Source organism: Rana temporaria, chromosome 2 (genome assembly GCF_905171775.1).
Source record: "Rana temporaria chromosome 2, aRanTem1.1, whole genome shotgun sequence".
Lineage (NCBI taxonomy): Eukaryota > Metazoa > Chordata > Amphibia > Anura > Ranidae > Rana > Rana temporaria.
This window is the reverse complement of record NC_053490.1, coordinates 213,704,578-213,720,876: the sequence shown is the minus strand read 5'-3', so window position 1 is coordinate 213,720,876 and position 16,299 is coordinate 213,704,578. Positions and strand designations below refer to the sequence as shown.

The 16,299-nt window shown below is 40.4% G+C and overlaps 1 protein-coding gene across 1 annotated transcript in view; it reads left to right on the top strand.

The window, feature by feature from the left end:
* The window catches only part of MRPS9 (mitochondrial ribosomal protein S9), a 112,421-nt gene that overhangs the window by 47,456 nt on the left and 48,666 nt on the right, over positions 1–16,299 (top strand). Inside the window, exons 3-4 of the mRNA XM_040336404.1 lie at positions 11,601–11,663; positions 12,976–13,006. Of these exons, the coding sequence (XP_040192338.1) occupies positions 11,601–11,663; positions 12,976–13,006 (94 nt within the window). The remainder of the gene's footprint in view (positions 1–11,600; positions 11,664–12,975; positions 13,007–16,299) is intronic.

Genomic DNA, 16,299 nt, shown 5'->3' with positions numbered 1-16,299 from the left:
TAAAGTCCCACCATGTGCTCCTCCTTTTTTCCAAATTCCACTAGCCATCTACAATCCAGACTTTGTGGTTTTATTTAAACACTGGTATTTTTAGAACATAGTGAATATGACATTTACCAAACAGTCACTGCAATTTAAATTGATAATAAAGGCTCCCATTTAAAAAACATTACAAACATATCATACTTACCTGCACTGTGCAGTGGTTTTTCACAGAGCAGCCCCATTTCTCCTCTTCTCGGGGCCCCCACTGGCGCTTCTGCTCCTGCCGAGAGCCCCCAGAGCAAGCTGCTTGCTCTGGGGGCAACTGAGCAGGCTCCATGACGGAGCTGCTGCTCTGTATGTCCATTCACACAGCTGCAGCTTGGCCCGTCCCTTTCTCTCATTGGCTGTGATTGATAGAGCCGAGGCTCTCATGCACAACTATGGATCGCAATGGGGCTCAGGTAATTATTGGGGGTGCAGAAGGGGGGCGGCTGCACAGAGAAGGCTTTTTTTTATCTTCATGCATCACATTCGGTGCTTTATTAATCTTACCTGTTTTTAGGTATGCTGTTAGGAGTCTGAGGTGTACATTTGTTATGTGTTGTACACCGTTTATAACAACAAACGGGATCATTAAAATATAACTCTACATGCTTATATACATATAGATGAACTATCTAATATTTTAAGAAAGCACTTGGTGACCTAGTGTGTTTTTATTGCTTTGTTGATTTTATTTCCAATTTTTGCTTCTCATTCTGTTTTTGGCTTTTTTCTAATGCTTAAGCCCCGTGGCTTCAGTGTTTTGAAGTTAAGTCCAAAACCTCAGAATCTCCCCTGCTGGTGGCCAGCAAGGGAACACTCAACTGTCCCGGGGACATCCAAAACAAAAGGAATCTGTGTCAATTCCCACAGAAGACAGATGAGATGAGAGATATATATATATATATGTGTGTGTGTGTGTGTGTGTGTGTGTGTGTGTATATGTGTAACAAATTTTTCGGATGCCTTTTCTGTCCCATAGGCGATATCCTGTAGATTTCAAGGTTTTTGTATACAATTTTCGTTTAATCCAGGGGTTGACAAATTTTCTTGGAGTCTAGGAGCCAGCTAAAAAAGTTAGGAGCCAGAAAACGCGCCCGTCCCGACGAGCAGAAGCGAACACATACGTGACCAGCGCCCGCATATGTAAACGGTGTTCAAACCACACATGTGAGGTATCACAGCGATTGGTAGAGCGAGAGCAGTAATTCTAGCCCTAGACCTCCTCTGTAACTCAAAACATGCAACCTGTAGATTTTTTTAAACGTCGCCTATGAAGATTTGTCGGCATTCCACGAGCGGACGCAATTTTGAAGCGTGACATGTTGGGTATGAATTTACTCGGCGTAACATTATCTTTCATAATATAAAAAAAAATGGGGATAACTTTACTGTTGTCTTATTTTTTAATTAAAAAAAGTGTAATTTTTTTCCCAAAAAAGTGCGCTTGTAAGACCGCTGCGCAAATACGGCATGACAGAAAGTATTGCAATGATCGCCATTTTATTCTCCAGGGTGTTAGGATAAAAAATATATATAATGTTTGGGGGTTCTAATTAGAGGGAAGAAGATGGCAGTGAAAATAGTGAAAAATTACATTAGAATTGCTGTTTAACTTGTAATACCAATGGCCACCACCAGATGGCGCCAGCTTACACATCTGGTGGTAATAATTTGTAATACCAATGGCTCACCATCAGATGGCACCAGCCCCCCTTCCAAGCCAAGTCGCCAGGACCCTATTTCTAGTCGCCATGGCGACCTGGCGCCTGGGATTTGTCGAGCCCTGGTTTAATCATTTTTATTTTTCACTTTTATTGCTGTCACAAGGAATGTAAACAGGTACTCTTTATAGAGGGATCTTGGGTCTATAAGACCTCTGCACTTGGAAATGTTTAAAACACCAAGAAAAAAAAATCTTTGTTTTTGAATACAATCTATTTTTTAAAGCTGGCGCTTATTAATAATTCAGAAGTGATGTCATGACATTGCTCCTGGGTTTCTAGATCAAAGACCTGAGCAAAGCCAACTCCAGCTTTGTTCAGGTCTCCAGCCAGCCAGCGAACATGCCGGCTGGTAGCTCAGGCCTCCAGGTAGAACAGGAGATCCGGGCAAAGCGGCAGAAGGGGGGGGGGGCATCCCTTCCCGCTGCTTAGCCGCATCGGTTGTTATTACAAGAAAGCTGACTGTCCGCTTTAAAGAACAGTGCCGGGGTAATGTGTGCAGCTGCATGCATTACCCCAGTACAACCCCTTGAAGTAATATCTGTAAGTTTGTGACCGATACGGATTCTTCAAAAAAAGTGAATATCAGCCGTATCCATAATCGGTCAACCCCTCCTAGTGTGTGTGTGTGTGTGTGTGTGTGTGTGATATATATAGAACTGGGACATAATCTCTAATACAAAAAGTTTACGGCGTATAAGTTCTCCATACAAAATAGTTAAAAAAAGGGACTGTACAGTTTCAAGTATCCTTGCACTTTTTGCATTTTGTCCCCTTTCTTCTTTTATTTGGAATTTGGTGGCTAATTGGGAGCCCACCATGACACCTCTCATAGAATCTACACAGTAACAAGAGGAGTGACTCACCCGATAATTGTGTGTGTGTGTGTGTGTGTGTGTGTGTGTGTGTGTGTGTGTGTGTGTGTGTGTGTGTGTGTAAATATACGATATCTTACAAAAGTCCTCTCACATTTTTGTAAATATTTCTTATATCTTTTCATGTGACAACACTGAAGAAATTACACTTTTTCTACAATGTAAAGTAGTGAGTGTACATATTGTATAACAGTGTAAATTTGCTGTTCCCTCAAAATAACTCGGCACAGCCATTAATGTCTCTAAACCGCTGGCAGCGAAAGTGAGTACTACCCCTAAGTGAAAATGTCCAAATTGGGCCCCAAGTGTCAATATTTTGTGTGGCCACCATTATTTTCCAGCACTGCCTTAACCCTCTTGGACATGGAGTTCACTATAGTGTCACAGGTTGCCACTGGAGTCCTATTTCACTCTTCCACTCTTCCACTGTTCCATGACGACATCACAGAGTTTGATGGATGTTAGAGACCTTGCGCTCCTCCACCTTCTATTTGAGGATGCCCCACAGATGCTCAATAGGGTATAGGTCTGGAGACATGCTTGGCCAGTCCATTACCTTTACCCTCAGCTTCTTTAGCAAGGCAGTGGTCATCGTTGAAGTGTGTTTGGGGTCGTTATGTTGGAATTCTGCCCTGCGGCCCAGTTTCCAAAGGGAAGGGGATCATGCCCTGCTTCAGCATGTCACAGTACATGTTGGCAGTCGTGGTTCCCTCAATGAACTGTATCTCCCCAATGCCGGCACTCATGCAGCCCCAGACCATGACACTCCCACCACCATGCTTGACTGTAGGCAAGACCAACTTCTACTGGTTTCCGCCACACATGCCTGACGCCGTTTATCTTGGTCTCATCAGACCACAGGACACGGTTCCAGTGATCCATGTCCTTGGTCTACTTGTCTTCAGCAAACTGTTTGCAGGCTTTCTTGTGCATCATCTTTAGAAGAGGCTTCCTTCTGGGACGACAGCCATGCAGATCAATTTGATGCAGTGTGTGGCATATGGTCTGAGCACTGACAGGCTTGACACCCCCCCCCCCCTTCAACATATGCAGCAATGCTGGCAGCACTCATACATCTATTTCCTAAAGACTACCTCTGGATATGACGCTGAGCACATGCAATCAACTTCTTTGGTCGGCCAAGACGAGGCCTGTTAAAACTCTGTATGATCTTGGCCACCATGCTGCAGCTCAGTTTCAGGGTATTGGCAAGCTTCTTACCTAGGCCATCTTTATGCAGAGCAACAATTCTTTTTTTTTTAGATCCTAAAGCCTCGTACACACGATCGGATATCTGATGGAATCTAATCCGATGGATTTTTTCGTTGAATATCCGATGAAGCTGACTTTCATCAGTCTTGCCTACACACCATCAGTCAAAAATCTGGCGGTGACGTAAAACACTACGACGTGCTGAGAAAAATGTTTAATGCTTCCGCCGAGCATGCGTCGACTTGATTCTGAGCATGCGTGGATTTTTGACCGATGGATTTCCCCAGACAATCGTTTTTTTTCTATCGTTTTTTTCATCCATAGGAAAAATTTAAAACATGTTCTATTTTTTTCACCAATGGAAAACAAACCGATTGGGGCCCACACACGATCGGTTTGTCCGATGAAAACAGTCCAAACCGATCGTGTGTACAGGGCTTTAGAGTTCTTTGCCATGAGGTGCCATGTTGAACTTCCAGTGACCAGTAAGAGAGTGAGAGTGATGATGCCAAATTTAACACACGTGCTCCTCATTCACACCTGAGACCTTGTAACACTACCAAGTCGCATGACATCGGTGAGGGAAAATGGCTAATTGGGTCCAATTTGGCCATTTTCACTTAGGGGGTCTACTCACTTTTGTTGCCAGCGGTTTAGACACTGGCTGTGTGTTGAGTTATTTTGAGGAGACCGCAAATTTACACAGTTATACAAGCTGTAATTTCCTTTGTGTGTGTGTGTGTGTGTGTGTGTGTGTGTATAGATATAGAGAGATGTGTATGTGTGTATATATATATATATATATATATATATATATATATATATATATATATATATATATATATATATATATATATATATATATATATATATATATATTATATATATATTATTTGTCTTGTACTAAAATGGAATACATACATAATTACTGGTATCTTTGTGTAAAATCAAAATGTGTGATAGCTGAACATCAATCTCTCTCACAAATCACACACCACATAAACAACTTTATTTGCGGTTGCATATAAAATTGCTATTGAAAGTGTCTATTGACCTTTCCATACTGTAGTTACCAATGCAACTTCATCACTGATGGAAGTGATCAAAAATTTGTCGGAGGTATGATGGGCTTCTTGGGGAGATAAATTTTCAGGGATTGCCTAAAGGCAGCCAGAGTAGGAGATAGCCAGGCAGCTTGAGGTAGAGCGTTCTAGAAGTGAGAAGTCCTGCAGACAAGCATCGGACGAGTTCAGGCGGTCTTGAGCAGAGAGGATGGTTTGGGTAATATTTGGTGACAAGATTGGTGATGTAGATTGGGGCGGAGTTGTGATTGGCTTTGCATTTTGAATGTAATTTGTTGGCCATTGGAATGCCAGTGGAGGGATTGGCGGAGAGGAGTAGCAGACACATTATAAATAATTGGCAATAGATTTTCAAATAAAAATTGTAAATTTAGTCCATCAAAATATCCCATGTAGATGTGTTTCCTATTCAGTATCGGTGCACATCACTGATGCAGTGTAGTGTATACATTGTTGCTAGCTCCTTTTTTTTTTTTTCTCCCTGCCTTTTTGACATGATACAACATAAGTTATTTATTGCACGCTCCTCTAATGATGAGGGCATGGGAAAACAAATGCGTTGCAGACATTGATGTATCTCTTCACCCAGACTTGGTAAGTTGATAATCACAAATTTGTAATTGTCAACTTTTTACTGCTGTGTAATTAATCCATAATTTCCTTTTGGGTATGATTGAATTATGTTTGCCACATATCCATCAATGCCATTTTCTTTATTCTAGGAGTCATTATCATAAATCAGTATATTATATATCAAAGAATCAGGACCTCAGCCAATTATGAAAAGTTCTTGGAGCTATCGGGAGCAATCATGATTACAATCTAAGGCACAAATAAACCAGACATAATTCAAAGGTTGAACTTGATATGATTCTTAACAGATCATTACTCTATTATTCACGTTTTTTTTATTTTTGTGCTTGGGAGTCATTTAAAAAAATGTTTTTAGCTTAACTGAAATAAAATATTTAATATGGACCTACAGACCCCTCAATTTCATTATGGACTCCTATTCTCCAGGGGTGCTTCAGTTTGGACTGCACTTTACCGTGACACTACAGTCCTTGCATATTATATGGTTTGGTGTATCTACTTTCCTACTTCTCTCCTTTCCTTCTACTTTTTCTTCCTTCTTCTCTGCTCTACTTCTTTTCCTTTTTTATTTGATTTTACTGACCAGCTATTTTATCAACTTGTTATGTTGTCAATTATGGCGCTTGTGCTGCCATCCTGAGTTACTTTTGACATTTGTTATCCCTTTCCGCTTCTCCTTTTTCTTTTTTATGTACCCCTTTATGTTATGTTTTTTCAAGTCTTGAAAATACTAGATTAAAAATAGATTCAACCTAATATGAACCTACAAAGCAGTGGATGTTAGTTGTGTTCGAAAGTTTGCATACCCTGGCAAAAATCATGAGAATATGGCTTTTATTAAGGTATAGTGATCATATGAAGCCATTTCTTTAAGCAGTATGATACAAGGATCCTCAAAAAATTAGCTGCATGTTTGAGTTGCCAGAAAGAGACCTATACTGCATATTGGGGAACTGGCGAAAATGCAGAGAAGTGCAACCAAACTGATAAGAGGCATGGAGGAGCTCAGCTATAAGGCAGGATTAGAGGAACTGAATTTATTCTCTTGAGAAAAGGAGATATTATTATTATACAGGATATGATCAACATGTGCAAATGCATAAGAGGTCCATATAGTGAACTTGGTGTTGAGTTATTCACTTTAAGGTCATCACAGAGGACAAGGGGGCACTCTTTACGTCTAGAGGAAAAAAGATTTCATCTCCAAATACGGAAAGGTTTCTTCACAGTAAGAGCTGTGAAAATGTGAAATAGACTCCCTCCAGAGGTGGTTCTGGCCAGCTCAGTAGATTGCTTTAAAAAAATCCCTGAATACTTTCCTAAATGTACATAATATAACTGAGTACTAGCATTTATAGGCAAAGTTGATCCAGGGAAAATTCGATTGCCTCTCTGGGGGATCAGAAAGGATTTTTTTCCCTACTGTAGCAAATTGGATCATGCTTTGCTGGGGGTTTTCACCTTCCTCTGGATCAACTGTGGGTGAAGGATTGTGTATGGGATTGCATTTATTTTATTATTTTTTTTTGGTTGTCTTGTGTCTTTTTTTTTTTTCAACCTGACTAACTATGTAACTGCCTTAATGCCACAAAAAAGCCATGTCAAGGAGTTGTCTGGCATATTGTAATCGGCTTTTTTGTGGCATTGCCGCAGTAAAGGAGTCTTTCTGGCAGGCAGCTAATCAGGCAGCTAATTTTTGTTCAAGTATCACTTTATTGTGGTTACCTGTAGGTTTTTCTTTGTATCCTGAACAATTCTTCTGGCAGTTGTGGCTGCAATCTTTCTTGGTCTACCTGACCTTGGCTTGGTATCAAGAGATCCCCAAATTTTCCACTTTTAATCAGGTGATTGAACAGTACTGACTGGCATATTCAAGGCTTTTGATATGTTTTTATAGCCTTTTTCATCTTTATAAAGCTCTACTACCTTGTTTTGCAGGTCTTTTGACAGTTCTTTTCTGTTCCCTATGACTCAGTATCTAGCCTGCTCAGTGCATCCATGTGAGAGCTAACAAACTCATTGACTATTTATATGCAGACATTAATTGCTATTTAGAAAGCCATAGATGTGTGAAATGTAATCTTTGTAATTTTTTGTACCAATGCCAAACATTCCAGGGTAAGTACATTTTTTTGATCAGGGCCGTTTGGGTGATTTCTGTTATTAGAATTGAACCACTTGCCGACCAGTTGCTGCAGTTGTACTGCGGCAGAATGGCATGGCTGGGCGAAATACGTTGCTACGCCTTGGCCACTAGGGGCGTGTGGGGAGAGGAGACTGATTGTGTGTTCATAGGTAATATGAACACCGATCTGTCTCTTTCTTTCTCTCTCTCTCTCTCTTTCTCTCTGTCTGTGTCTGTCTCTGTCTGTCTCTCTGTCTGTCTCTCTGTCTGTCTCTCTGTCTGTCTCTCTGTCTCTCTGTCTGTCTGTCTGTCTGTCTGTCTGTCTCTCTCTCTGTCTGTCTGTCTTTCTCTGTCTCTGTCTGTCTGTCTGTGTCTGTCTCTCTGTGTGTGTGTGTCTCTCTCTCTCTCTCTCTCTCTCTCTCTCTCTCTCTCTCTCTCTCCCCCTCTCTCTCTCTCCCTCTCTGTCTCTCCCCCTCCTCTCTGTGTCTGTCTCTGTCTTTGTCCGTCTCTCTGTCTCTCTCTCTGTCTCGTCACTCCCATCCCCCCACAGTTAGAACACACCTAGGGAACACAGTTAACCCCTTCCCTTGCCAGTGATATTTACACAGTAATCGGTGCATTTTTATAGCACTGAACGCTGTATAATTGTCAATTATTTTTTATCAAAAATATGTAGAATACATATCGGCCTAAACTGAGGAAAAAGTAAATATTGTGTTTTTATCAAAATTGTCACTTCTTTTGTTTATATTTAAAGGATAAGTTCACCTTTTCAGGCAGAATTTCAGTTTTCATAATGAATTAAAGCTTTTACCAGTGCTGTTTCTGGCCAAGCCATCCCAATGTGCTTTTCTCTCACTTACCTTATCCACAGGAGGTTTAGAATCTTGTCCGTTTATTTGTACATGTATTTTTAAAAGGATTTTCGGATTCCATCACTTCTCAGCTTTTACTTTCTGTTAGGTCATTTTCCAGAAGCCTTCACTTCCTTGTTGCATCACAGAAGAGGATGTGGACCAAACCTGCCTCAGTACAATACCACCTTTCACCCACTTCGTATAGAATCTGATTGTACAATCTCCTTAAGATCAGATCAGCCTATGTAGTACAAGGCCCTGCCTAATTTGCTGCAAATTGAATAGATTGTTCAGGTGCATCATCCTATTCCATTGTTCTAGTAAATCTAATGGAAATTGTACAGTCAGATTGTATAGTATGACCATTTTTATACCAGTACATAGGAGGCAGTTTTACATCTAGACGTAGCGAAGACCTTCCCGCATGCGTTTGTTTTAGGTGATGTGGAGCATTTTCACTTGTTGCGCATAGGACAGCCCATTCACTTTAATGGGCTGGATTGCATGCAACAATCGCCCCAGAGAAGCTCCAGCACTTTTTTTTTAAAGCGGAGCATGGTGCGTTACCGCAGTTTTTGGTGTGTTTGCCACACTTTCCGCCCGGCCTATAGCAGAATGACGGCTGGGCTATGGTTCAGTTATCATATGACATCCAGTAGGATAAGCTGCAATCAGTGCCCATAAATGATGCTAATCCATGCTCATCAGTAATGCCTGCCAGTGCCTCCTCCTCAGTGATGCCTATCGGTGCCGCCTATGAGTGCCCATCAGTGCCGCCTTTTTGAGGAGAAAACCTTATTCAAAACATTTTATAACTGAAACAAAGAGACTGTGTTTGTGTGTCTGTGGGGGGTCTTTTTTTCTGTTTAGCAAACAAATTAAAACCCCAGTGGTGATCAAATGCCACCAAAAGAAAGCTCTATTTGTGGGAACAAAATGATAAAAATGTTGTTTGGGTAAAGTGTTGCATGACCGCACAATTGTCATTTAAAAAGCAACTGCGCTGAAAGCTGAAAATTAGCCTGGGCAGGAAGGGGGGAAGTGCCCGGTATTGAAGTGGTTAAGCTGTTATGACAACACAAGTACGATGCGCATTTGCAACGTTTCTGAAATGCATGGCAAAGCGCACAGTTTGCCATGCGTTTGGAAACACATTGGAGCCTCATTGTTCTTGTGTAAATCCAATTTCACTTTCAGGCCCCATCCACACCTAGAGTAGTAGGAGCGCATGTTTTTTGGCTCGTTTTTCCAGTGTCGCTCATAAAACAGCTCGTTGACTTCAAGTGACAAAGTAGCTCATAGGACATTTTGGTGTAGTGCAAATTGCACATTTTTTACTGCATTTGTCACCTGTTTTTTCATGGGGCAAAACGTGTTTGTTTTTGTGTTTGTTTGATGTGCCATTAACAATTAATGACATTGAAAGCACAACTAGGTAGTTTTAGGTGTATAAACATGGTCACTTCAATACACTATACAATCTCTGTACAATCTCCTTTTAGATTTATCAAAACTATATAACGGGAGGAGACATTCTATCCAATCACTCTTTATCCAATCCGGAAGGACTTTGCGCTACATCATTGGTGTCCCGTGGGTTGCATGTGGCCCCAAAGAGCTGTTGGGCCTTGTAGTTTCCCATTCAGAGGACTATGAATGAATGATGTGGACAAGTGGGAGGAGCCCTGCACAGTAACGGAGGGCACCTGTAAAAGATGCACGCCCACTGGGGGAGGCGGCTGCAGCTTCTGGAACAATAACATGTTCCAAAGGGTGAATTTATCCTTTAAATAAAAGACCGTTTTTTTGGTATGATCTGCCATATTTTTAATATCGGTGCCAAAAATGTCCATTTCTGCCAGGGTATGCAAACTTTTGAGCACTACTGTATTTTGAAGAAGCAATGCACGTTTGTGGTCTGCAAGCAACCCAGTCTTTGAAAATCTGAAAGTGACAACCAACTCTGGTTTAAAATAAAAAAATATTCTATCCTAGTGTATGTATTGTTAAAGCTAATCTCCAGCAATTCAACTATTTTTTATAAATAGTGCCAGATTACTGTGGATTAAGTTCAGCAAGGTTCTCTTGGAACTGTGTGCTGTTTTTCCATCTCCTTTTCATGGTTTCACTTTATTGACCTACATTTATTAAGTGTACATTAAGGCTGGGGCTAGGTTACCAGGGAACTGGGGAATAGTTTGAAGTGGGAAAACTCCTCTTTAGTAAATATGCCCATGTACCAGATTTTTTTTTTTTTTTATCACCCTGTGGAAACCGGAATAAAAATTGTGGAATTGCTGTGAAGACAACCAGTGAGGCCCCTGATCTAACTAGCAATGCCGCCCAAAGTTTTTTTTCTCCAAGTAAAGTTGGGCAGGAACTGATCCCCTGTCAGATGTTTATTGCTTTTCAGAAGGCAAAGGTGGCAATAGACCTCTCAGCCAGTTAAAGTGGTAGTAAACACTTTACTACCACTTTTACCTACAGGTAAGCCTATAATAAGGCTTACCTGTAGGTATAAAGAATATCTCCTAAACCTGTACGGTTTAGGAGAGATTCCCCTCGCAATGCGCCGCTGATTGCAGCTGCGCATGCGCAGCATTGATCCTCGGCTAAAGGCCTGGCAGCCGCCGGACCTTGCCGGAATAAAGTCTCCCGCACGCATCGCCGCTCCAGCCCATCATAGCGCTGGAGCGGCGATACCCGGAAGACACGACGAGGCAAGATGACATCTCGCTCGGCGTGGAACAGGTTAGTTCTCCACACCTCGTTCCAAGGTAAGTATTTCATAATGAGCTCATTATGCCTTTTGCCTTTCAGGTGTAAAAAAAGAAAAAAAAAATTGTTGCGGGTATACAAATGCTTTAATGAATATCTGGAAATAATGGAGAAGGAACCTTGACCAACTCAATTGACAATCTGTTTTACATGGAGCCAATATTCTCATACTTAGGAATGCAAAGCACAGACTGCTGCTGTTTGCTGTGGACAGTAACTTCAGTTTTTACACCATGCCAAAAGTGTTTTTGTATTTTTCAATTGAAATAGGTGTACCTGATTAAGGTCAATATCATTGTATAAATACTTATTTTCTTTTTTTTCAGAAAGCCATAGCTTACCTTTTTCCATCTGGATTATTTGAGAAGCGAGCCCGGCCAGTTATGAAGGTATCCTTCTTTTTTTTTATTAAAATGTTTTGTTTTTCTGTTTTTTCTTTTTTTTTTTTTATACCATTTATATTGTTGCTCAAACAAGAGGAGAGAAATCTTTGACTGTGTTGCGATATAGTAGTGAGTGAGAAAATTGTATAGCGCAACACATGCGAACTAAATCGCCTCAGGGCGCTTGGTATCCATTTCCTAATTTTTATATATATATATATATATATATATATATATATATATATATATATATATATATGCACACACATACACACACACACACACACATATATATATATATATATATATATATATATATATATATATATATATATATATATATATATATATATATATATATATGTGTGTGTGTGTGTGTGTGTGTGTGTGTGTGTGTGTGTGTGTGTGTGTGTGTGTATATATAGATATATATATATATATATATATATATATATATATATATATATATATATATATATATATATATATATATATATATATATATAATCTGGAGTAGGTTTTGATTAGTAGAACGGAGAACGCGATTGGGGTTGTGACATTTTAATTTTTCACATAGATGTTGGGGCGCACTTCCTTGTACACATTTGTGCGTCAGGCAGAGTGCTTTAAATGTAATTCTGTCTTTTACGGGCAACCAGTGAAGGGATCTAAGGGAGGGGGAAATTGACTCCCAGGGTTTTATACCTGTTACAAGTCGTGCCGCCGTATTCTGAGCGACTTGTAGACGAGCAATTTGGTACTTTGCATAGTCGAGTCTAGAGTTGATTATTCTTCCTACCACGACTGCTATGTCTTCTTTTGGGATAAAGGGAATGAGTCTACGTAGTACAGTCACAAAATTGTTTACACCTGCTTTTTCTTGGGGCTTCAAGCGAGCTTTGCCATAGACTTCTATGGAGGCTTTGAAGATGCTTCGGAGCACTGCTGAAGCTTCATGGGGTATACAGTTTGAAGTAAAGCAAAACCAGGTGTAAACGGGACTGTAAGCTAACCATTTCATTTAGTGACAGGAGCTTTGAATAGCATTCAGAGAGCTTTACCAAAGCTTGTCCGAAGCCTTGTTGAATCCGATGCAAGTGTAATTGAGCCCTAAGAGATTGTTTGAGCTGGCATGAATGTAAGACTTCCTATTGTTGGTGGAAGCGTTTGAGCCTTCAAAATATATATTGGCATAGAATAGACTTTATATGTGGTATTTGATCATTCTACATCTCATCACAGCTTAGAATCCTATTTGTTAAATTTTAATTGTCATTTTTCAGATCCGTAAATACACCATTTTTCTCTTTTTCTGCAGCATCCTGATGACATCTTTCCAAAGCAACTAGGTAAGTGTAAAAACACCACTGTGGCTTGTAATAGTCATATTCAGATGGACTTGCTTAGTAATGTTGAAGACATTTCACCACAAATGATCACCTCAGATCTGAAGGAAGCCTATCTGATGTGAGCCCCATCATAAAGACTTTTCACCTTCTATGCAAGTGGTCTCCAAACTGTGGCCCGGGGGCTGGATGTTGCCCATATGCTTGCCTTTATCCTGCCTCTGACACCAACATTTTTGTACTATTCCTTCCACTGACACCAATGATGGGGCTTTATTCCCCTCACTGGTACCAATAATGGAGCACTATTCCTTCCAATGACTCCAACGATGGGGCATAATTCCTTCCACTGACAACAAAAATGGACCACTATGCCTCCCACTGACACCAACTATTTCTCCTGCTAATACCAAAGATCTGGCATTATTTACTTCCACTGGGCACAGTCCAGCCCCCCTAAAGTCTGAAGGAAAGTAAACTGGCCCCTTTCTTTAGAAAGTTTGGAGACCCCCGTTCTATGCCATAGGGCAGGATCTGACACCCAACTGGATTTTTATGATGCTTTGCCTTTTCAGCTCTGGAAGATTTTACCCTCTGTGTGACCAGGCCATTTTTTTGCTAATGTAACTAGTAATTGCGTGGTCATGCAATGCTGTATCCAAGCAAAATGTATCACTAATTCAGTGCTAATAATATACAGTGTCACTGTACTAATGACACTGTCTGAGAAAAGATTAACCTCTAGGGCGATCAGGGGATTAAATGTGTGCCTAACAATGTTTAGTGTGTGTTCTGTGTGATGATTTTACTAAGCAATGTGCCAGTGTTTACTCCCTTCTTTGTAGGGAGAAAGAAACTGGTACATAGCTGTGGCATGATCATTGCCCCAGGATCCACTGATCAGTTTGTACTGCAGCGAATGACCGCAATCTTTCAGGTCTGTGCGCATGTATGCGAGCCGGTCGGAAGAAAGCTGTGGCACACAGGTGAATGAATGAACTACAACTACCAGCATCCATTGTGGCTCAGAGCTTGTAGTTCTCAATTAAATACGATGGCGCTGGTGAGTAACTGCCTGCCCATATCTGAGGTACGGGCAGACATCTCTACTGACAGTCTTCAGAAGTCTGGCATTGCACCCACAATCTGCTGATTGCGGGTGCAATACTTTTTAGACTTGGTGCATACTAGCTCATTATGCCTTTTCCCTTACAGGTGTAAAAAAAAAAGTAGTAGTCAGCGGGTTTACTACCGCTTTAATCCAACGGACCACCAAGCCTATGGTATAGTTTACTTGCACTGATGCCAGGGTTACTGGCCACAGTCTGGCCCTTTGTGGATTCTCAATAGGAATTCCCTTGAACTAAAAATCCTTGCGGGGGTGGAACCAATCTCCTTGTTGGCATCTCGGAGACCTGTGACGTCCTGGCACGGGGTTGTACTCTGTAACGCATTATCCAAAACAGAACAATGTATTTAAATTAAGTCAATTAATTCTTATTTGAGTATCTGTTTAATATGCAGACTACTCAATATACTAGGGCTTACAGTATGTGAGTAATTTTAGTCGTTTACTATTTATTTTTATTTTTTTATTGCATAGAGGCAATATGGCAAAGGGAAACTTTTATTAAGGAGTTTTAAATAAGAACTACCTATGGTGCCTGTAGCTAGCAGTTATTTTAAGACCTGCACCAGAAAGTGACAAACCCTGAAAGTTTGACCTTAATTGGTTGCCATGTAGCGTATGCTCTGTTCTCATTTCACTTTGGCATTTTGTTTGATGAGTCCAGAGTCATTCCTAAGGTGAGTTGTATCTAGAAAGAAAGTAATGGGGCTTTTCTTTTTCTTTTTTTTTTAGGGGAATAGAGTAAGTGACTCTGGGAAATATGGCACTAAACAAAATAAAAAGATATGATTATGGTGTATGTATATATATGTATGTATGTATGTATGTGTGTGTGTGTGTGTGTGTGTGTGTGTGTGTGTGTGTATATATATATATATATATATATATATATATACTTTTACCGTCAAATGTGAAAAGAAAACACTGTTGTGTCCTCATTCATACAGCATACCAAAATATGCCGTTAAGAATATTTCTTACCTTTTTTTTTTTGTGACATAGGACTGAAAGCTATTTTGTACAATTTCAAAGTTCACTTTAAGGGACAATCCAAGGGAAAGTGCAATACCACCCAAGTAGTTAACACCTTATCCCAGCACCTAATAAAAAAGAAAAAATTTAGTCCCAATTCCCCCCCAACATACACAAATGTAAATATACATGTTTGGGCAACCAGTGCATGAGAATGTAGATTACACTAAACATGTATGTACATGTATGCTCACTCAATGTCCTTTGTACAAAAACTTTGCGCTTGATAAACCGTTGTGCTAATATCATAAGTGTATAAATTTAATTCTGCGTTACCTACAATTAAAATGAAAATAAACTGACTAGTGGCTACAAACCTTTATAAAAATACCAATGTGACACTGCTACGCCTACCTAATTGGCAACTATTGCTTTCCATATAATATGACCAATATGTGAATGTAGGACTAGTAATCCAATGTGCAATACACTTTATTTTTTATTAAAAATGCACTTCCTGAGGAAGTCATGTGACCGTGATGACCTGCTTTGGGCAGAGCTGGGTGTCTGAGTGCCACGGGAGCTGTGGCCCCTCTGTGCTGTTTACATGCAATTGCTTTTTAGTCTTATCTTATTTAAGTGCATTTTTTATTAATAAAACTTTTAGCAAGGCATACTACACTGTGAGGAACCCCTTTATTATACGAGTCCTTTTTAGGAAAAGTTTGTGATCTCTTAAAGTGGTTGTAAACCCTAGAAAAAAACTGCAAGACAAAGGCATAATAAGCTAGTATGCATAGCATACTAGCTCATTATGTATTGCTTACCTCAGATCGAAGTCTCCGCAGTGGTTCTTGTTCACCGATCCGGTGAACGAGCATGCGCACGGGAGCCACCGGTAACGGCACAGTCTAACTGAGACAACGGCACGACGTGCCTATGCTTCAGTGTGCATGTGCCGATGACCTTGGCACATGGAGATACAGGGGTATAGCTCCTAAACTGTTCAGGTTTAGGAGCTATCCAGGGTAGCTACAGGTAAGCCTCATAGGCTTATCTGTAGCAAAAATGGTTTGTAAGGATTTACAACCACTTTATTAAAGTGCCATACACCAATATTTCTGGATTTGCTCTATACCATGGGTGCTCAACCTGTGGCTCTCCAGCTGTTGCAAAACTACAATTCCCATAATGC